The sequence below is a fragment of the Lepidochelys olivacea genome (assembly GCF_965140295.1).
Source record: "Lepidochelys olivacea isolate rLepOli2 genome assembly, chromosome: 9".
NCBI classification, from domain to species: Eukaryota; Metazoa; Chordata; order Testudines; family Cheloniidae; genus Lepidochelys; species Lepidochelys olivacea.
Genome location: NC_140419.1, coordinates 56,006,770 through 56,029,452, shown reverse-complemented (window position 1 = coordinate 56,029,452; position 22,683 = coordinate 56,006,770). Strand labels below are relative to the sequence as shown.

Below are 22,683 nucleotides of genomic sequence, written 5' to 3'. Positions count from 1 at the left end.
AATAGAAATGTATTACTCTGCCAAGTGAAAAGCATCCCTGTTGTTGTAGTGGCTGGGAACTTCCTCAGTGGGACAGCAGGCTGCAGGGTAAAGGCAGAGCCCCCCTCTCCCCACCCCCCAGCACACTAAGCCATGCAGGACTGCTCTCTGTCACCCATTCCTACCATTGGGGGGCATTCCTGTAGCACCTAGAGGCCACAGCCAAGATCAGGACCCGCCAAAGAGCTTACCAGGTAAAGAAACGAGGGTGGGAGAAAGGAAATGTCATTGTCCCCTTTACAGCTGGAAAGCGGAAGCCCAAAGAGAGGAAGGACAGGATCCACAAAGAGACACTGGCGCCTAGCTCCCATTGATTCAGTGGGAGTTAAGCACCTACATACCTTCTGTCAGCATCTCCTGGAGAAGCCCTGCCCCAGAGCACCCGGCTGATGGATGAAGTTTGCCATCTCCCACCTGCTGGTGTGGGGAGTGCAGGCAGCCGGAGAGCGCTCTCTTTAGTTGTTCCCCCTCAGTTCTGAACCATGGGACGTTCACTTCGAATCTCTCTAACCCTGGGCTGTGCCAGAAATGTTTCAGCCTCATGAGCACTGTCCCAGCGGGGCTTGTAATCACCATGGGCGTGTAACTTCAGCAAGGCCCGACATGGGGGGGGAGCGTGGCCATTACATGCTTGACCGCTTGTGCCAACAGCGAGTAGAACTTCCAAGGCACTTCAAGCACTGCCCAGCTCCCCGCATGAGCCTGGAACCTGCTTATGCACCATGCAGGAGGCTTCGCCACGCTTCTGCGCCTTGGCAGCTCAGCCTATGGCACTTAGCTCTCAGGAGCCAATGTGAAGTCACATCTCATTAGTGTGACTGTCAGAGCCTCCGAGTTCTATGGGCATGAAGGAATTGCAGTGCCCAGGCCCCACCGGGTCTGAGTTAGGGTTGGGGATATATTCCCCATCCAGGGAACATCTCCAGGCTGAGAACGGATCCCCCATGGCAACAGCAACTGTCCTCTCTGCAGCTGAGCTTCTAACAGCAGGCAGCTGTGCTGTTCTGATGTCACCTGCGAGCGGGCTAGCTCTGACTCTAGACTGCCCTGCCCTTCACTCTTGATGAGTCTGTAGGGTACTTTCCTTCTGGGGCTAGCCCCTTATCCCACTGCCCTCTCTTTGGCTTTTGGGTGTGATGAAGCTGGAGGAGGAGAAGAGCTCGCTGCTGGAGCAGAGGCAGGAACTGGAGCAGGAGCGAGCTGGCTTGCGAGAGCAATTGGTGCACCTGGAGCAAGAGGTGGCATGGACAAACACGGCCAAGCGGAAGCTGGAGAAGAGCTGCCAGATGGCAGAGGAGAGGCAAGAGGCACTGGGGGAAGAGATGAGGTTGCTGCTCAGGGAAAAAGCTCAGCTGTGGGATCACCTGATGCAGGTGAGAGCAGGACCAGGTGAGGACCTGCCCCAGATAACGCTCCCTCCCTGCACACTGTTGTGCAAGAGCCAGGCTTCCCCCCATGCCTGCTTTTCTCCATTCCTTGCTCATGGTGGCTTTGCTGTCAGCCAGCCGGTGCCTGGAGCAACTGGGAGCCACAGGAGCAGACTGGGAACAAGATGGGGGCGCAGAAAGCAAATCCCTGCAAGTTGCTGTGTGGGGGAAATGACCTACCCCACCTGTATCCCTGGTGCAGAAGGTGTGCCTGGCTGGTGAGGTGGAGAGGGGCAGAGGGGGAGTAGCCCTCCCATGGGTGTCGCTCTCCCTCCCTCTCTGCTGCCTGCAGTAGGGGTAGCTAGCAAAAGAGACTCTGGGAGCATGGAGGGCCCAGTCACACCCTTTGCTCTCTTGCTCTGCTTCCTCACTCTCCCAAGGTGAGCAGCCAGAAGCACACTCTGAGTGAGCAGCTGGCGCACAGCCACCAGGAGCTGGAGATTCAGGCCGATGCCCTGCTCCGCACTACCCAGGAGAAGGAGGAGCTTGCTAAGGAGAAGGCGCGGCTGGCTGTGGAGTTCAATGCACTGGAGAGACAGAGGAAGGGCCTGCTGGAAGAGACGGACATGCTCAGGTACCCCCTCCTTGCTCTTCAGATCCTGGGAGACTGGTGGAGCCCGGTATCACCTGGAGGCTGGCTGGTCTCTTATTTCTGGGGGGAGGGCTGCGAAGGGGTGCCATGACAGGGGAGACAAGGTCTCTTCTCTGTGCCAGGAGCTCCTTGCTCTGCTGCTCCTGGGGCTACCTGCTGGCATGAGGCTGAGAACAGCCCAGATCAGTAATGGAGATGACCAGAAGGAGTCATTCCCGACAGGGGAAGGCAAGGAATGCCAGGAGCCCTGCTCTTGCCCAACATGCTCCCCCTCCCTGCTGCTGCATCCACTCTTCTCCCTCCTTCTGACAGGCACAGGGGGCAACTGGTACCCAGCAACACTGCAGAGCAGGGTAGGGAGTTTCCAGCTTAGCTCACACAGCCAGTGGACAGCTGGGAGGGTGGCTGTTGTAAGCCACTACCAACCTGGGCTCAGGTGGGGAGACATGATGCCCACACTCCTTTGGGCTGGCGGGGATGCCATGCAGGGTGGCCTGGGCAGTCATTCACCATGCAGAGGCCTCACTCCAGCTCCTTAGGTGGTTTGAATGAAAGGATTGTTAATGCTTCACAGCCCTGGTTCTCCTCTGCCACACACTGGTGGAAATGAAGCCTCACCTGCACGGGAGGAAGTGGAGTTCTGCCCCCCCCCCCCCGTGCCCTTCTCCGGGCCAGACACCCTGACACAGCAATCACATGTGTGACAGCCAGTCTCAGCCACAGTCACATGGAATTGCTCGCATACTGAATGGCCAGGGGCAGCTCCACCGGGCTTCCTGCTGGGAACACACCTGGTGAATGGAGAACAGGAGAGAAGCCCCAAGGAAGCCTGTGTGCAGCAGATGTTCATACAGGGCACACATGGCATTCAGACTGTAGCTGGGACAGCGCTAAATGGCTCATAGCTGAGCCATAAAGGCTTCGGGGCCCACAATCAAAGCTCCAACTAATTTTCACTGGAGATTGGGGAAGTGATAGCCTACATCACTGGCCCTGATTTTTTTGCTGCTGTGCCGCAGAGCTGAGAAGAACTCACTGGAGATCAGCCTTTTTGAGATTCAGGAGCTAGCAGCACAGCTGGAAGTCCAGAAGGAACAGCTGGAAGGGGAGAATCAGAGCCTTGACCAGACAAGGCAGGTACTTCAAGGTAAAGTGCATGTGCTACTGCCAATCCCCACTTGCCTTCTGTCTGTGGCTTCAGCTCCTGAGCTCAGTACCCCCGGCCTAAGCGGAGCCATGCCCATGTCCCTTGCCTTGTGGTATCACAGAGCCCCGGGCCCCATAGCCTGCAGCAGAGAGTAATGCCCGCATTGCACCCCTGAGTGGGCTTTACGCAAGCAGGACCCTTGGAAGCCTCACAAGGGTTTCTTTGGTCCACAGTGGAGGTGGAGAAGGCCCAGCAGGAGCTGGAGCTGCAGGACACCACCCGGAGGCAGGATATAGAGTCACTGAAGCAGCAGCTTGTGCAGATGGAACAAGAAACTCAGCTGTCTCTGAAGAACCAGAAGAAGGCCCATGAGGAAGACCTGGCACAGCTGAAACAGGAGAAGGTGAGTGCTGCAGCCTCCAGCCTCAGAGAGAGAGGAGCCCTACTTGGCTGCAAGCTGCAACTAGACATATTCGCAGTAGAAATTAGACAAACAGGTAACATTGAGGGTAATGTACCAGGGGCACCTTACCCAGGGCACAGCGACCACTGGGTAACGTGGGGGGACCTTACCCAGGCACAGCAATGCCTGGGTAAGGTACCATGGGGCACCTTTCCCAGGGCACGGTGACCCCTGGATAATGTACCATGAAGCGCCTTACCAGGGCATGGCGACCCCTGGGTAACGAACCATGGGGCACCTTACCCAAGACACCATGATGCCTGGGTAACGTACCATGGGGCCTTAGCAAGGGCATGGTGACTCCTTGGTAAGGTGCCATGGGGTGCTTTATGCTGGGCATGGTGACTCCTGGGTCACATACGATGGGGCACCTTACCGGGGCATGGCGACCACTGCGTAACGTGCCATGGGGCACCCTACCACAGCACGGTGAACCCAGGGTAACATACCATAGGGGGCCTTACCCAGGGCATGGTGACCCCTGGGTAACGAACCATGGGGCACCTTACTTGGGACATGGTCACCCCATGGTGTGCCTTACCCCAGACACTGTTGTAACAGGTTTGGTCACAGAGACCCCCTTGGGACTGTCACCTGACATGCTGAATTTACTTCTGAGCCTGTTTTCCCTGCCAGCTTGGGACTCCATAACCCTTCCTTGTTGATCCAGACACACTAGCCTGCTGCAACACACACCCAGGTTTGGTCCACGCCCCCAAAGCTGCAGACGTTAGCCAAAAACTGCTCAGCAGGTCAACTATCTCCAGCACCCAGACACCCAGCTTCCAATGGGATCCAAACCCCAAATAAATCTGTTTTACTCTGTATAAAGCTTATACAGGGTAAACTCATAAATTGTCTGCCGTCTATAACATTGATAGAGAGATATGCATAGCTGTTTGCTCCCCCAGGTATTAATCACTTACTCTGGGGTTCATTAATAAACAAAAGTGATTTTATTAAGTATAAATAGCAGGATTTAAGTGGTTTCAAGTAATAACAGACAGAACATAGTAAAAAGAAAAGGAGTATTTGTGGCACTTAGGAGACTAACAAATTTATCTGAGCATAAGCTTTCATGAGCTACAGTTCACTTCATCGGAAGCATGCAGTGGAACATAGTAAGTTACCAAGCAAAATAAAACAAAACACACAAGTCTAAGCCTATTACATTAAGAAACTGTTTACAGGTAAAATCTCACCGTCAGAGATGTTCCAATAAGTTTCTTTCACAGACGAGACTCCTTCCTAGTCTGGGCCCAATCCTTTTCCCTGGTACAGTCCTTGTTAGTTCCAGTTCAGGTGGTAACTAGGGGATCTCTCATGACTGGCAGCCCCCTTTCTTCTGTTCCACCCCCTTTTATAGCTTTGGCACAAGGTGGGAATCTTTTGTCTCTCTGGGTCCCCACCGCTCCTTCTAAATGGAAAAGCACCAGATTTAAGATAGATTCCAGTATCAGGTGACATGGGCACATGTCCTGTGAGACTCCAGCCTCCATTCTTCCAGGACTGGCCCAGGAAGGTGTGCAACTAAACAGAGCCATTTTACAGGCAACTGTCCTAGTCAATGGGAGCCATCCAGATTCCAAACCACATTTTGCATAATTACAATAGGACCTCAGAGTTATATTTCGTATTCCTAGTTTCAGATACAAGAATGATTCATTCATACAAATAGAATGAACACACTCAGTAGATTATAAGCTTTGTAATGATACCGTACAAGAGACCTTTTGCCTAAAGCATATTCCAGTGACATTATATTCATACTCATTAACATATTTCCATAGAACATATGGAGTGCAACATCACAATGGTAACCCCTGGTTAACATACGATGGGACGCCTTACCCACGCATGGTGACCCATGGGTAACATAGGATGGGGCTTCTTACCCAGGGCACGGTGAACCCTGGGTAACATACCATGGGGGCCTTACTCAGGGTCCCGTGACACTTGGGTAACATATTATGGGGCCCTTTACCCAGCTCACGGCAACCCCTGGGTAACATAACTTGGGACGTCTTATCCAGAGCACACCGACCCCTGGGTAACATACCATGGGGTGCCTTACCCAGGGCACAGTGACCCATAGTTCAGGTACCATGTGGTGCCATACCCGGGACACAGTGACCCCTGGATAACGTACCATGGGGTGCCTTACACAGAATTCGGCAAGCCCTGGGTAACGCACATGGGGCGCCTTACCCGCAGCACGGTGAACCCTGGGTAATGTACCATAGGGCGCTGTAGACAGGGCACGGTGACTCCTCAGTAAGGTACCATGGGGCTTCTTACCGAGGGCATGGCAACCCCTGGGTAATGTAACATGGGATGCCTTGCCCAGGGCACACTGACCTGTGGGTAACATACCATGGGGTGTCTTACGCGGGGCAAGGTGCCCCGTAATTTAGGTACCATGCAGCGCCTTACCCAGGACACAGCAACCCTTGGGTAAGGTATCATGAGGGCGCCTTATCCAGGGCATGATGACCCTTGGGTAACGTACTCTTACGCAGAGCTTGGCAACCCCTGAGTAATGTTCCCTGGAGCACCGAGACCCCTGGGTAATGTACCATGGGGCCTTACCCAGAGCACGGTGATTCCTCGGTAAGATACAATGGGGCCCTTTAGAATGATAGAATATCAGGGTTGGAAGGAACCTCAGGAGGTCATCTAGTCCAACCCCCTGCTCAAAGCAGGACCAATCCCCAACTAAATCATACCAGCCAGGGCTTTGTCAAGCCTGACCTTAAAAACTTCTAAGAAAGGAGATTCCACCACCTCCCTAGGTGATGCATTCCAGTGCTTCACCACCCTCCTAGTGAAAAAGTTTTTCCTAATATCCAACCTAAACCGCCCCTGCTGCAACTTGAGACCATTACTCCTCGTTCTGTCATCTGGTACCACTGAGAACAGCCTAGATCCATCCTCTTTGGAACCCCCTTTCAGGTAGTTGAAAGCAGCTATCAAATTCCCCCCCTCATTCTTCTCTTCCACAAGACTAAACAATCCCAGTTCCCTCAGCCTCTCCTCATAAGTCATGTGTTCCGGTCCCCTAATAATTTTTGTTGCCCTCTGCTGGACGTTTTCCAATGTTTCCACATCCTTCTTGTAGTGTGGGGCCCAAAACTGGACACAGTACTCCAGATGAGGCCTCACCGATGTCGAATAGAGGGATCCCCCGATCAAGTCCCTCGATCTGCTGGCAATGCCCCTACCTATACATCCCAAAATGCCATTGGCCTTCTTGGCAACAAGGGCACACTGCTGACTCATATCCAACTTCTCGTCCACTGTAACCCCTAGGTCCTTTTCTGCAGAACTGCTGCCTAGCCATTCGGTCCCTAGTCTGTAGCAATGCATGGGATTCTTCCATCCTAAGTGCAGGACTCTGCACTTGTCCTTGTTGAACCTCATCAGATTTCTTTTGGCCCAATCCTCTAATTTGTCTAGGGCCCTCTGTATCCTATTCCTACCCTCCAGCATATCTACCTCTCCTCCCAGTTTAGTGTCATCTGCAAACTTGCTATGGGTGCAATCCACACCATCCTCCAGATCATTTATGAAGATATTGAATAAAACCGGCCCCAGGACTGACCCTTGGGGCACTCCACTTGATATCAGCTGCCAACTAGACATGGAGCGATTGATCACTATCTGTTGAGCCGTACAATCTAGCCAGCTTTCTGTCCACCTTATAGTCCATTCATCCAGCCCATACTTCTTTAACTTGCTGGCAAGAATGCTGTGGGAGACCGTATCAAAAGCTTTGCTAAAATCAAGGAATAACACATCCACTGCTTTCTCCTCATCCACAGAGTCAGTTATCTCATTATAGAAGGCAATTAGGTTAGTCAGGCATGACTTGCCCTTGGTGAATCCATGCTGACTGTTCCTGATCACTTTCCTCTCCTCTAAGTGCTTCAGAATTGATTCCTTGAGGACCTGCTCCATGATTTTTCCAGGGACTGAAGTGAGGCTGACTGGCCTGCAGTTCCGTGGCACAGCGACACATGGGTAACGTACCATGCGGCACCTTATCTGGGGCATAGTGCCCCGTGGGTAAGGAATCATGTGCACCTTACTCAGGGCACTGTCACCCCTGGGTAAGGTACCATGGGGCGCCTTACCGGGGCATGGTGTCCCCTGAGTAATGTACCATAGGGTGCCTTTCCCAGGTCTTGGTGAGCCCTGGGTAACGTACCATCAGGCATCTTACCTGGGGCACAGTGACTCCTGTGTAACATACCATGGGGCACCTTATGCAAGGCACGGTGACCCCTGGGTAACACACCATGGTGTGCCTTACCCGGAGCACAGTGACCCCTGGATCACTGTGACGTTCCCCTCTGGTGTTATCTGGACCAGTGATCTGCTAGGTCACTCCAATCATTGACTCTGGGAGCCAGCCTTACCCTGCTTTGCTGTGAAAACCCCCACTCCTGGGCTGTTCACACACAGCCTCTGGCATGTAAGCTGCTCCTTGGATCGTGCAACTGAATGACACTAGCCAATATCTCCAGTCCCAGACACAACCCTAGGAACCTTCGTCTTGCAGTGTCCAGTTATGCCTGCTGGATGCTGAAAGTTTCTGAGTTTGTCAATTTAACAAAGAAATTGATATGTACCAGGCTTGTTATCCCAAAGGGAGTCTCTGACACGCTTTAAACCGGGGGTCTCAAACTTGAATCACCAGGAGGGCCACATGAGGACTCGTACTTTGGCCCGAGGGCCGCATCACCTCCTCCCCCCGCCCCACACTCCACCCCACCCCTGCCTGCAGGGTGCAGCAGGGGGTTCAGAGCAGGGGGTTGGGGAGCAGGAGGGAGTGCGGGGTGTGGCAGGGGTTGGGGTGCAGGCAGGGGGCTCAGGGCAGGGAGTTGGGGTGTGGGGTGCAGGAGGGGTTTGGGTTCCAGCCCGGCGTTGCTTACTTTGAGCAGTTCTGGGGTGGCAGGGGCGTGCACCGGGGCTGAGTGTTTGAGACCCCTGCTTTAAACCAAACGCACTGCTTCAGGTAGAAAAAACAAACAAATTTATTAACTACCAAGGTAAATTTTAAGTGATTATAAGTCAGAGCATAACAAGTCAGATTTGGTCAAATGAAACAAAAGGAAAACACATTCTAAGCTGTTCTTAACACTTTCAGTGCCCTTACAAACTTAGATGCTTCTCACCACAGGCTGGCTGGTTGCCCTTCAACCAGGTTCTCCGCTTTGATTAGCGCTTCAGTTGCTTGGTGGTGATATCTGTAGATGGAGGTGGAAGAGAGAGGAAGCATGGCAAATGTCTCTCCCTTTTATCATTTTCTTTCTTCCCTCTTGGCTTTGTCCCCCCCTCCCCTTCAGAGTCAGGTGAGCATTACCTCATTGCAGTCCCAAACTGACCAAAGGAAGCAGGGTAACTTCACTCAAGAGTCCAACTGACCCTTTGTTGTTGCCTAGGCCAGTGTTCTTTGTTCCTGTGAGGATGGGCTGGGTTTGTCCCATACATGCCCTGATGAGGTGTGAACTGCCCATCTGCTTCTGGAGAGTTTTTGCATGGGCTTGCTTTAAGACATGAGGACACATTTTCTGCCTCATAACTATATACATGGAATTACAACCTATAACATTACTATAACGATTACTATAACATTACCATAACAACAATGCTCAGTACATCATGAGCCTTCCAAAGACACATGACGTGACAAACTTTGCATTAGATACCACACAATCATATTATAAGGATGAACATAGGGGTGCTGGGTGTTCCCCTGAGGTACAGAACCTCACACCTCCCTGCTTAGTTTACTGAAAGAGGGTTAGTCACTGACTATCTCAAAGGCAATTTGTGTTATAGTTCTTTTGGCATCCAGCCATTAAGGCCATGAGGTGGTGCACCTCAGTTTCCCCATTAACACACAGTAAACAAGGTTTTAATGGTTTCTCTGCTGTAATAAGCTTTTAAACCTGTTTACAGACATTAATTGAAAAGTAGCATTATCATAAGGTTTAACATCAGTAACAAAATTCTTATCCCAAAACTTAACATTAATACCAAAATTATTTATCTCAGATGTGCGTTTACAAGTATCTCTATGATACCATGCCCTCTGTTCGGATATTCTAGTTTGAGGTTAGTTTGTTCATTACCCATGGTGTCCTCTGACTCTCTTCCCTAGCTTTTCCTTCCCTCAAGTGTTCCCCCACAGGGCTTAATTTAATCATGTTTCTGGAATTTTGGTGTCTCAGGGTCTGGCAAGATAGGTGTTCAGGGGGATCCTGCACATCGGCTGGCCCTTTGGGGAGCCATCTCCCAATCCCAGGACTGTAGATATGCAGAAAATCCAGCTCCCCTTTTGGGGTTACCCTGTGTTTCCCCCTCCCAGCACTGAGTCCTTTCCTGCCGGCTAGAGGGCTGTTATTTGTGCTCTCTGGGCTAGATGTGTTTACCATTTGATCAGATGCACCTTTTCCCAAAGGCTTTCCCATAACTGCTTTCTGTCTCACCAGCCTCGGGGAAAACACCCCCTTCTCTGTCAGTTGGGTCATTTGCATTCTGGCAAACTACCATCTGGCAATTTTCTGGTCCTAACTCCTCTGTTATCACACACATTGCAGCTGCATCTTGATTTAAACAGACACAGTTACTTTCCAAAAACTTATCAGAAATAGCATCCTGAAAAATTGGGACCTGGATTGGGGTACCCTCCACCACCCCTTTCTCTGTCCCTGAAAAGTCAGCTGTGTGACTGCTCCCCTCCAGGAGGTCAGTTACACAGGTCCTTCTCAAAACTTGGGTCACAGGCGGAGTGACTGGGTGCACAAACGCTGACCCAGCCACCCTCCTAGTGTCCTGGGCATCCTGCCCCAAGCGACTAGTGAGGAGACATTCCTGTACCCGCACTATTCCTTCCCCAGTTTCCTCCTCTGGGCCCCCTCCTAAGACACATTTCTCTGTGTTCCTAGGAAGGGTTCTGTTTCTAGTTCAGCTGCAAAACTCTGCCAGCTAACAACTGGGACAGTTTCCTTAATCCTCTCCTGCCCCTGTGCCTGAGGGCATGTTGCCTTCTGCTGGAAAGGAGCTAGTCCCAGCCTCTCCCATACTTGGAAGCAACACTGCTTCCCTGTGTTACAGAGTCACAGGAATCCTCACCCACCTCAGTGGTTTCTGAGATTCCCTGCCCTAATCTGGGCTCTCCTCAGGGACACATTTCTCCCTGCTCCCTAGAGCTGGGTTTGTCTCTGGTTCAGCTGTGATCTGTTGGCAGCTAACAACTTGGACAGTTCTCTCCCTACCAGGCATTACACCCCCATCCCTTCCGGATGTGGTGTTGCCTCCAACTGCAGTGCAGGAGTTGGTCTCAACCACCCTCCCACCTGGAAGCATGTGGCTCCCCGCTGCTGCCAAAGAATCAAAGAGACTCTCTCCCATTCTCTCAGCAATTCCTGAGTCCTTTCCCTTTCCCACAGGGGTCCCAGCATAAAATTCCCTCCTGCTGCAGGCAAATACTTTAACCTGAGCTGCACGGAAAAAATCATTACCCAGGAGCAGGTCAACTAGGAGGTTTTCTGTTACCCCCACAGTCAAAACACTTTCCAAACCTTCCCAAACCACATAGATTTTAGCTAGTGGTACAAGGAATCTGCTTTCACCCATCCCCACCATCTCTGCCATTTGGCCAGGTAGCATACTGGCCTTTAGGACCACACTCTGCTTAACCAAAGAGATCTGGGCCCCTGTATTCCTCTGCCCCCAAGTACTCCCTGCCATTAATGTGGTTAGCCTTAACATGCTCCATGTCTGGTTCTGCAGAGGCTAACCTCACAGAACCAATATGATAGGGTTCAGTTGCTTGGGGGATTTCTGTGTTGAGGACAGCAGAACTAACATGAGCTATTGGTTGCCTGCTTCCCCCTAGGACTTTTATTCCTCAGGTGATCAGTGGAATTACACTGATAGCGCCTTTTGGGCTCTTCTGCTTTTACAGGAGATTTGGGATGAGGGTTAGAGGAATGTTTTTGGGTAAGAGAATATTTAGTCTCCCAACCCCCTTCTCTCTTCCCAGGGGCAAAATGGGATCCTCCCTTCCCACCAGTTTTAAACCCCCTTTTCTGTGGCCTGCCCTCAATAGATGCCTGATTCTGTTCGAAGGCATCAGCTAAAAAAGCCATCTCATCCACAGACTTTACATCTTTGTCCCATAGACACTGCTTTACATCAGCCTTGATGCCTTGAGCAACAAGATCAAGCATTCCTTCAAAACTTGCCACCTCTTTACCATGACCCATTTTCCCAACAAATCTTTCATTTTGTTTACATATTGCCCATTACTCATACCATTATCCCTCTTCAGATTCCTAAATTTAACTTTATGTTTCAGGGGTAATCTGAAAACTTTGCAAAACAGTATCTTTAAATTTACAATAATCTAAAGCATCTTCAATAGGTATTCCACTGAATACGTTTTGAGCTTTACCAGTTAATTTCGCAATCAAGGTAGGAACTCTCTTATCATCAGGGATTTCATGTGTCACACAAAGCCTTTTGAAGGTAGTCAGATATTCAGCAATATTATCCTCCTCACTATATGCAGGACATAAATGTTCCCATTTCTGGATTTTTAGACAGATGGAGTCATTGGGGTAGGAGGGGTTCTGGTTCTGCTTCTCTAGCAGGTCCAGTTGGTGTTTTCACTCTCTTTCTCTTTCTTCTCTCTCTTTCTTTTTTTCAGCGATGGCCCTTCTGTGTGCAGCCTCCTCCCTGGCTGCCTCTGCCTCCACAGTTTCCCTGGCCTCAGCTGCTTCTTTGAGCATCATTTCTGCCTGCCACATTTGAAACTCGCTGTCCTTTTCCTTCTCTGCAGCTTCCAGTCTGGCCAGCTCTAGTTTTGTAGCTGCCTCAGTGGTAGTCATTTTTCTGCTTTCTCTCACCTGAAATAAACAAACAGAAAATAACAAAACTGTGACCTCCTCCTGACTGTTCTTAGCCTCTGCACTTAAAATCACAACTATCAGTGCTTAAAGTGTGAACTTTACTTGGCGTAACAAGCCATACATACACCCTGCTTGCTGCACCACTGTGACATTCCCCTCTGATGTTATCCGGACCCGTGATCTGCTAGGTCACTCCAATCATTGACTCTGGGAGCCAGCCTTACCCTGCTCTGCAGTGAGAACCCCCACTCCTGGGCTGTTCACACACAGCCTCTGGCATGTAAGCTGCTCCTTGCATTGTGTAACCGAATGACACTAGCCAATATCTCTGGTCCCAGACACAACCCTAGGAACTTCCATCTTGCAGTGTCCAGTTATGCCCACTGGACACTGCAAACTTATGAGAGTTTGTCAATTTGTTATCCCAAGGGGAATCTCTGACATGCTTTAAACCAAACGCACTGCTTCAGAGTGGAATAAACAAACAAACTTATTTGCTACCAAGGTAGATTTTAAGTGATTATAAGTCAGAGTCAGATTTGGTCAAATGAAACAAAAGCAAAACCCATTCTAACTTTGCATTAGATACCACACAATCATATTATAAGGATGAACATGGAGGTGCTGAGTGTTTGCCCGAGGTACAGAACATCACAGTAACATACCATAGGCCTCCTTACCTAAGGCACAGCGACCTCTGGGTAACATACCATGGGGTTCCTTCTGCAGGGCACGGAGACCTCTGGGTAATGCACCATGGGACGCCTTACCTAGGACATGGCAACCTCTGCCTAACATACAATTGGGCACCTTACCCAGGGCACAGTGACCCCTGGGTAACGTACCATGGGCCTCCTTACCTGGGGCATGCGACCCCTGGGTAACATACCATGGGGTGCATTACCTTGGATTCGGTGACCCATGGACAAGATTCCATGTAGTGCCTTCCTCGGGGCACAGTGACCCCTGGGTAACATACCATGGGGTGCCATACCCTAGGCACGCGGTCCCCTGGGTAATGTATCATGGGGCACCTCACGCAGGACACGGTGACCCCTGGGTAATGTACTTTGGGGCATCTTACCCGGAGCACAGTGATCCATGGGTAATGTACAATGGGGCTCCTTACCTGGGGCATGGTGACACCTGGGGAACGTACCATGGGGTGCCTTACCCGTGGCATGGTGACCCCTGGATAAAGTACCTTAGGGCCCATTACCCAGTGCATGGCAACCCTGGGTAATGTACCATGGGATTCCTTACCCAGGACACGGCGACCCCTCCGTAATGTACCATGGGGTGCCTTACCGGGGCATGGTGACCCCTGGATAACGTACCATGGGGTGCCTTTCCCAGGGCTCAGTGACCCCTGGATAATATACCAGGGAGTTCCTTACGCAGGACATGGCGACCCCTGGTAACATACCTTAGGGATCCTTACCCGGGGCATGGCAACCCCTGGGTAACATACCATAGGGTGCCTTACCTAGGGTACGGCAACCCCTGCATAATGTATCATGGAGTGCCTTACGCAGGGCATGGCAACCCCTGCGTATTGTACCATGGGGCGTCTTACGCAGGGCATGGCAACCCCTGGGTAACGTACAATGGAGCTCCTTATGAGGGGCACACGGTAATGGGTGTAGTGGGTATGGGTAATGTATTGTGGAACACCTCTCGCAGGGCATGGTGACCCCTGGGGCACGGTGACCCCTGGGGCACATTACCTTGGGCACAGTGACCCACGGATAACCTACCATGCAGCTCCTTCTGCAGTGCACGGTGACCCCTTGATGACATACCATGGGGTGCCTTCCCCAGGACATGGTGACCCCTGGGTAACTTACCCTGGAGCGCCTTACCCAGGGCATGGTGTCCCCTGGGTAAAGTACGATGGGGCGCCTTACCCAGGGCACGGTGCCCCCTGGGTAACATACAATGGAATCATAGAATAGAATGAATCATAGAATATCAGGGTTGGAAGGGACCCCAGAAGGTCATCTAGTCCAACCCCCTGCTCAAAGCAGGACCAATTCCCAGTTAAATCATCCCAGCCAGGGCTTTGTCAAGCCTGACCTTAAAAACCTCTAAGGAAGGAGATTCTACCACCTCCCTAGGTAACGCATTCCAGTGTTTCATCACCCTCTTAGTGAAAAAGTTTTTCCTAATATCCAATCTAAACCTCCCCCACTGCAACTTGAGACCATTACTCCTCGTTCTGTCATCTGTTACCATTGAGAACAGTCTAGAGCCATCCTCTTTGGAACCCCCTTTCAGGTAGTTGAAAGCAGCTATCAAATCCCCCCTCATTCTTCTCTTCTGCAGGCTAAACAATCCCAGCTCCCTCAGCCTCTCCTCATAACTCATGTGTTCTAGACCCCTAATCATTTTTGTTGCCCTTCGCTGGACTATCTCCAATTTATCCACATCCTTCTTGTAGTGTGGGGCCCAAAACTGGACACAGTACTCCAGATGAGGCCTCACCAATGTCGAATAGAGGGGAACGATCACGTCCCTCGATCTGCTCGCTATGCCCCTACTTATACATCCCAAAATGCCATTGGCCTTCTTGGCAACAAGGGCACACTGCTGACTCATATCCAGCTTCTCGTCCACTGTCACCCCTAGGTCCTTTTCCGCAGAACTGCTGCCTAGTCATTCAGTCCCTAGTCTGTAGCGGTGCATGGGATTCTTCCGTCCTAAGTGCAGGACTCTGCACTTATCCTTATTGAACCTCATCAGATTTCTTTTGGCCCAATCCTCCAATTTGTCTAGGTCCTTCTGTATCCTATCCCTCCCCTCCAGCGTATCTACCACTCCTCCCAGTTTAGTATCATCCGCAAATTTGCTGAGAGTGCAATCCACACCATCCTCCAGATCATTTATGAAGATATTGAACAAAACCGGCCCCAGGACCGACCCTTGGGGCACTCCACTTGACACCGGCTGCCAACTAGACATGGAGCCATTGATCACTACCCGTTGAGCCCGACAATCTAGCCAGCTTTCTACCCACCTTATAGTGCATTCATCCAGCCCATACTTCCTTAACTTGCTGACAAGAATACTGTGGGAGACCGTGTCAAAAGCTTTGCTAAAGTCAAGAAACAATACATCCACTGCTTTCCCTTCATCCACAGAACCAGTAATCTCATCATAAAAGGCGATTAGATTAGTCAGGCATGACCTTCCCTTGGTGAATCCATGCTGGCTGTTCCTGATCACTTTCCTCTCATGCAAGTGCTTCAGGATTGATTCTTTGAGGACCTGCTCCATGATTTTTCCAGGGACTGAGGTGAGGCTGACTGGCCTGTAGTTCCCAGGATCCTCCTTCTTCCCTTTTTTAAAGATTGGCACTACATTAGCCTTTTTCCAGTCATCCGGGACTTCCCCGGTTCGCCACGAGTTTTCAAAGATAATGGCCAATATAATCATTTTCAAAGATAATGGAGCCCCTTATGAGGGGCACAGTGACCCCTGGGTAATGTACCATGGAGCACCTTTCCCAGGGCATGGTGACCCCTAGGTAGCATATCATGGGGCGCCTTACCTGGGGCACGGCGACCCTTGTGTAATGTACCATGGTGCGTCTTACACAGGGCAGGGTATGGCGACCCCTGGGTAATCTACCGTGGGGTGTCTTACACAGGGCAGAGCAACCCCTTGGTTATCTACTATGGGGTGCCTTACACAGGGCATGGTGATCCCTAGGTAACATACTGTGGAGCACCTTACCCAGGGCACAGTGAGCCGTGGATAACGTACCATGGGGCGCCTTACCAAGGGCATGTTAACTCCTGGGTAACGTAGCATGGGGAGCTGTACCAGGGACACAGTGACCCCTGGGTAACGTACCATGGAGCTCCTTTCCCAGGGCAGGGTGACCCCTAGGTAAATCTCCATGGGGCGCCTTATGCAGTGGATGGCAACCCCTGGGTAACATACCATGGGCACCTTACCTGCAGCACGGTAATCCCTGGGTAATGTACCATGGGGCTCCTTACCCAGGGCAGGGAGACACCTGGGTAATGTACTGTGATGGGTTGGGTCCCAGAGACCCCCTTGGGACTGCCACCTGATGTGCTGAGACTACCTCTGAGCCCATTTTCCCTTGCAGCTTGGGACTTCAGTACCCTGTCTTGTTGATCCTGTCTTGCAAAATCACAGCAACAATATGGAGTCTGTAGCCACCTGGGCAAGTCACATGTCTATGAATGATTCAGCTTTTTGCCTCAGAGATATTCCAATAAGCTTCTTTCACAGACTAGACTCCTTCCTAGTCTGGGTCCAGCACTCACTCACACCCACATAGTTACTGTCCTTTGTACCAGTTTCTTTGTTTTGAGCCAGCTGAAGACAAAATGGAGGGGTTTCCAGGGCCTTTTATATTCTTTCTCTTGTGGGCGGAAACCCCTTTGTTCGCCTGTTCAAAATCACAGTAACAAGATGGAGTCTGTAGCTACCTGGGCAACTCACAAGTCTATGAACAATTCAGCTTTTTGCAGGCCGTTGCCATTGTTTACATGTTAGTTTGAACGTCCCCAGGAAAGCTCAGATGTGGATTGGCATCTTCCAAAGTCCATTGCTAGTTAAGTACTCCCAATTACTTGAATAACCCCTTCACATTATGTTGACCAAATCTGCCTTATGTGCTTCCTACAGCAAACACTTTAAATACAAGCATAGAGCCAATGCTCATAACTTCAGATATAAAAATGATACATGCATACAAATAGGATGAATATATTCAGTAGCTCATAAGCTTTGCAAAAATAAGTTAAATGGCATATCTAGCATAAAACATATTCCAGTTATGTCATATTTACACTCATAAGCATATTTCTACAAAGCATTGTGGGGTGCAAAATCACATGCACCATGGGGCACCTTACCTGGAGCACGGTGACCCCTTGGTAACTTACCATGAGGTGCCTTACCCAGGGCATGTTGGCTCCTTACCCAGGTCACAGTGACTCCTGGGTGACGTATTATAGGGGACCTTACCTGGCATACGGTGACTCCTGGATAATGTACCATAGGGCTCCTTTTCCAGGGCACAGCGACCCCTGGGTAGCATACCATGCAGAGCCTTACTTGAGGCATGGCAACTCCTGCATAACATACCATGGGGCACCTTACCCGGGGCACGGTGCCCCACAGAAACATACCATGGGGCACCTTACCCGGGGCACGGTGCCCCCAAGGTAACATACCATGGGATGCCTTACCCGGGGCACAGCGCCCCACAGTAACATACCATGGGGCCCCTTGCCCAGGGCACAGTGACTGCTGGGTAACGTACCATGGACAGATTTATGCAGGGCAGTACGACTGCTGGGTAAGGTACCATGGGGTGCTGTGCACGGGACATGGTAACCCCTGGCTAATGTACCATAGTGCGCCTTACCTGGGGCACAGCGACCCCTGGGTAATGTATCATGGGGCACCTTACGCAGGGCACTGTGACCCCTTGATAACATACCATGGGATACCTTCCCCAGAACATGGTGACCCCTGGGTAATGTACCATGGGGCATCTCACGCAGGGCAGGGTGACCCCTTGGTTATATACCATGGAGCACCTTACCCGAGACAGGGTGTGACCCCTGGGTAACTTATCATGGAGCGCCTTACCCGGCGCACAGTGACTCCTGGGTAACGTAAAATGGCACGCCCTACCCAGGGCACGATGATCCCTGGGTAAATTACCACAGGGCTCCTTATCCAGGGCCCAGTGTCCCCTGGGTTACGTACCATGGGGCGCCTTTCTTCGAGCATGGTTACCCCTTGGTATCATACCATGGAGCACATTACCCAGGGCATGGTGAACCGTGGGTAATGTACCATGGGGCATCTTACCTGGAGCATGATGACCTGTGGGTAACATACGATGGGGAGCCTTACCAGGGGCATGGTGACCCTTGAGTAACATACCATGGGGCACCTTTCCCAGGGCATGGTGACCCCTTCATAACTTTTCCCAGGTCCTTTTCTGCAGAACTGCTACTTAGTCATTTGGAACCCCAGCCTGTAGCAGTCTATGGGATTCTTCCTTCCTAAGTGCAGGACTCTGCACTTTTCCTTGTTGAACCTCATCAGATTTCTTTTGGCCCAATCCTCTAATTTGTCTAGGTCACCCCATCCCTACCCTCCAGCGTATCTACCTCTTCCCCCAGCTTAGTGTCATCTGTGAACTTGCTGAGGGTGCAATTCATCCCATCATCCAGATCATGAATAAAGATGTTGAACAAAACTGGCCCCAGGACCGACCCCTGGGGCACTCCACTTGATACTGGGTGCCAACTAGACATTGAGCCATTGATCACCACCAGTTGAGCACGACAATCTAGCCAGCTTTTTTCCACCTTATAGTCCATTCATCCAATCCATACTTTTTTAACTTGCTGGCAAGAATACTGTGGGAGACCATATCAAAAGCTTTGCTAAAGTCAAGATATATCACATCCATCGCTTTCCCCATATCCATAGAGCCAGTTATCTCATCATAGAAGGCAATCAGGTAGGTCAGCCATGACTTGCCCTTGGTAATCCATGTTGACTGTTCCTGATCACCTTCCTCTCCTCCACATAGTAATATGGTGAAGACTCCAGATCACAGGCAGTCCTGGGAACCTAGCTACATTGTGTATTCTTTGTCCCAAGTGTTCTCCTCCGTGCTGGCCGGAAGCATGACATGCACAGTAGCTGGGCCATCACAGCGTTAACCTTCTCCCTGACCTCTCTGTCAGGCAAGCCCTGTATGGAGTGCCACATGGCTCTGCACACAGCAGGGTGAGGGCTGTAACTTTTCAGGAAGGTTTGTCCCCATCCAGACCTGTCCTTAACAGCCTGCTCTGCTCTTGCTCGATGTCAGGAGAGCTTATATCTGGCACTGAAGGAGGAGAAGGAAGAGGCTGTGCACCGGCTGCAGCAGGAGAAGGAGGAGCTGCTGTCCAAATGTGAGGCTGAGAAAGAGGAGCTGGCTGAGGAAGTACTGAGTTTGCAGCAGGAGCGGGATGAAAGCCTTCTCCTGTTGGAGAATGACAAGCAGACGGTAAGCAGGGAGAGCAATGGTCCTGGAGGAGCACGGGCTGCAGGAAAGCTCCAGTCCCGGCCCCTCCCAGCGGAAGGCGCTGTGGGGAGTGGTATAGCATGCTGGCTGTGGGGAACCCAGAGAAGGGCTCTGGGGATCTCAGAGGAATGGAGAACATACCTTACAAGAGAAGACTTAAGGAGCTTGGCTTGTTTAGCCTAACCAAATGAAGGCTGAGGGGAGATATGACTGTTCTCTATAAATGTGTCAGAGGGATAAACACCAGCAAGGGAGAGGAGTTATTTAAGTTAAGCGCCAGTGCAGAACAAATGTCTATAAACTGGCCATCAACAAGTTTAGGCTTGAAATATACAAAGGTTTCTAACCATCAGAGGAGTGAAGTTCTGGAACAGCCTTCCAAGAGGAGCAGTGGGGGAAAAAATCTAACTGGCTTCAAGCCTGAGCTTGATATGTTTATGGTGGGAATGGTATGTTGAGGTTGCCTACAATGGCATGTAGCCAATCTGCAACTGCTAGCAGCAAATATCTCCAATGGGCGGAGACAGGACACTAGATGGGACAGGACACTAGACAGGACACAGACAATTCTTTCCCAGGTGTCTGGCTGGTGGGTTTTGCTGAAATGCTGAGGGTCTAATCGATTGCTATATTTGGGATTGAGAAGGAATTTTTACCCGGGTCAGATTGGCAGGTTTTCGCCTTCCTCTGCAGCATGGGGCAGGGTCACTTGCAGGTTTAAGCTAGTGTAAATGGTTGATTCTCTGTAACTTCAAGACTTTAAATTGTGATTTGAGGACTTCAGTAACTCGGTTAGGGGTCTATTACAGGAGTGGGTGGGCGAGGTTCCGTGGCCTGCAATGTGCAGAAGGTCGGACTAGATGATCATGATGGTCCCTTCTGACCTTAAAGTCTATGGGTCAGTGAGACTACTTCAGGCCCAGCCTATGCCAGCGGGAGGCGCTGTGGGGAGTGATTTCGAGTGCTGGGTGTGGGTAACCCCACAGCCACTACAGGCTCAGCCTGTGCCAGCAGGAGGCTCTCGATTGAATGGCATAACAGTGCTAGCTGCAAGGAAGTGTACAGCTACTGCAGTCCTAGCAGGGGGTACCTGTGGAGAATGTCCTTCCCTCCCAATATGCTGAGCTCCTGCACTTGACCTTCCACGTGTGCCATTCTTGAATGATGGCTCCTGTCTGTTGCATCCTGCCAGGTGCTGTCCCTGAAGGAAACAGAGAAGAGTCTACTGTCAGAGAAGCTCAGTGAGGCCCAGCGGGAGCTTATGAATGCCAGGATGGATATTGACCGGGTGAAGCTGGAGGCTCTGAACCGCCAGGAGCAGGATAAGGTGAGCTCAAATCCTTCTCTAGACACCATGTGGCCCAAACAGTCATGTGCCCTGCAGGATCCTGCAGGCTGGAGTTCTGCTGTGGCCAGCCCTGCAGCAGGAAGGTGCTTAAGCACATGTCGAATTCCAGGCATGTGAGTGATCCCATTGAAGCTGATGAGTATGAGTAATGGACAGGATTGCCTGTTTATCCTCCATGTTGCTAGCCAGTTATTTGAAAATGGCCTGGGCCAGCAAGCTCCAGATGAATTCTGGGATACAACAGGAGGGATGATAGGAGTTGGACCCATAGTCAGACAGTTCCTCTGCACACCGACTGGTATCTCCTAATCTGCCGTGAAAAGTACCCAGAATGCATAGTGCCTAGAAACAGCAGTTGGTGCCTGGGATACCTACCTGCAGTGCAACACGCTTATGGCAGTACAGCACTGTGCAATGTGGATGTGAAGCTTCAAAGGGGAAGTAGCTTTAACCTGGGGCATGTGCACAGGATGGACACACAGTCAGTGCCGTTACATTGGTCCACTTAGATCGATACACACTAGACTGCCACAACTTCTGCATATAGACAGAGCCTTGCTATGAGAATAAAAACTCGTTTGGGTGGAGAAGTGAACAAGTCTTTCACTGCCTCTGTTAAGGCTAAATCCGCACTCTGGCACTTCAAGTGCAGAAGGGGAGGCCTGCAACGATTCTAAAAGTTAACACTGGCCACTCCAGGCTTATATTAAACTCCCAAGGTTACAGCTTTATTCTGACCTCGGATTGGTAGATGCTGCCATCACCCAAGTACAGAACCCCTTTAAGAGTCCAGGAAGGCACACCTGGGAATTCCTTTCTGTGGGATACCCTCAAGCCCTTTCACCTCCGTAGGTAACACATCCCAGTGTTTCACCACCCTCCTAGTGAAAAAGTTTTTCCTAATATCCAACCTAAACCTCCCCCACTGCAACTTGAGACCATTACTCCTCGTTCTGTCATCAGCTACCACTGAAAACAGTCTAGATTCATCCTCTTTGGAACCCCCTTTCAGGTAGTTGAAAGCAGCTATCAAATCCCCCCCTCATTCTTCTCTTCCGCAGACTAAACAACCCCAGTTCCCTCAGCCTCTCCTCATAGGTCATGTGTTCCAGTCCCCTAATCATTTTTCTTGCCCTCCGCTGGATGTTTTCCATGTTTCCACATCCTTCTTGTAGTGTGGGGCCCAAAACTGGACACAGTACTCCAGATGAGGCCTCACCAATGTCGAATAGAGGGGAACGATCACGTCCCTCAATCTGCTGGCAGTGCCCCTACTTATACAGCCCAAAATGCCATTGGCCTTCTTGGCAACAAGGGCACATTGTTGACTCGTATCCAGCTTCTCATCCACTGTAACCCCTAGGTCCTTTTCTGCAGAACTGCTGCCTAGCCATTTGGTCCCTAGTCTGTAGCAGTGCATGGGATTCTTCCATCCTAAGTGCAGGACTCTGCACTTGTCCTTGCTGAACCTCATCAGATTTCCTTTGGCCCAATCCTCTAATATGTCTAGGTCCCTCTGTATCCTATCCCTACCCTCCAGCGTATCTACCTCTCCTCCCAATTTAATGTCATCTGCAAACTTGCTGAGGGTGCAGTCCACGCCATCCTCCAGATCATTAATGAAGATATTGAACAAAACCGGCCCGAGGACCAACCCTTGGGGCACTCTACTTG

The 22,683-nt window shown here is 50.9% G+C and overlaps 1 protein-coding gene across 1 annotated transcript in view; it reads left to right on the top strand.

Moving 5' to 3' along the window:
• The window catches only part of CROCC2 (ciliary rootlet coiled-coil, rootletin family member 2), a 218,213-nt gene that overhangs the window by 102,658 nt on the left and 92,872 nt on the right, over positions 1 to 22,683 (top strand). Inside the window, exons 17-22 of the mRNA XM_084638245.1 lie at positions 1,182 to 1,412; positions 1,847 to 2,040; positions 3,078 to 3,205; positions 3,439 to 3,608; positions 19,464 to 19,643; positions 20,854 to 20,988. Of these exons, the coding sequence (XP_084494371.1) occupies positions 1,182 to 1,412; positions 1,847 to 2,040; positions 3,078 to 3,205; positions 3,439 to 3,608; positions 19,464 to 19,643; positions 20,854 to 20,988 (1,038 nt within the window). The remainder of the gene's footprint in view (positions 1 to 1,181; positions 1,413 to 1,846; positions 2,041 to 3,077; positions 3,206 to 3,438; positions 3,609 to 19,463; positions 19,644 to 20,853; positions 20,989 to 22,683) is intronic.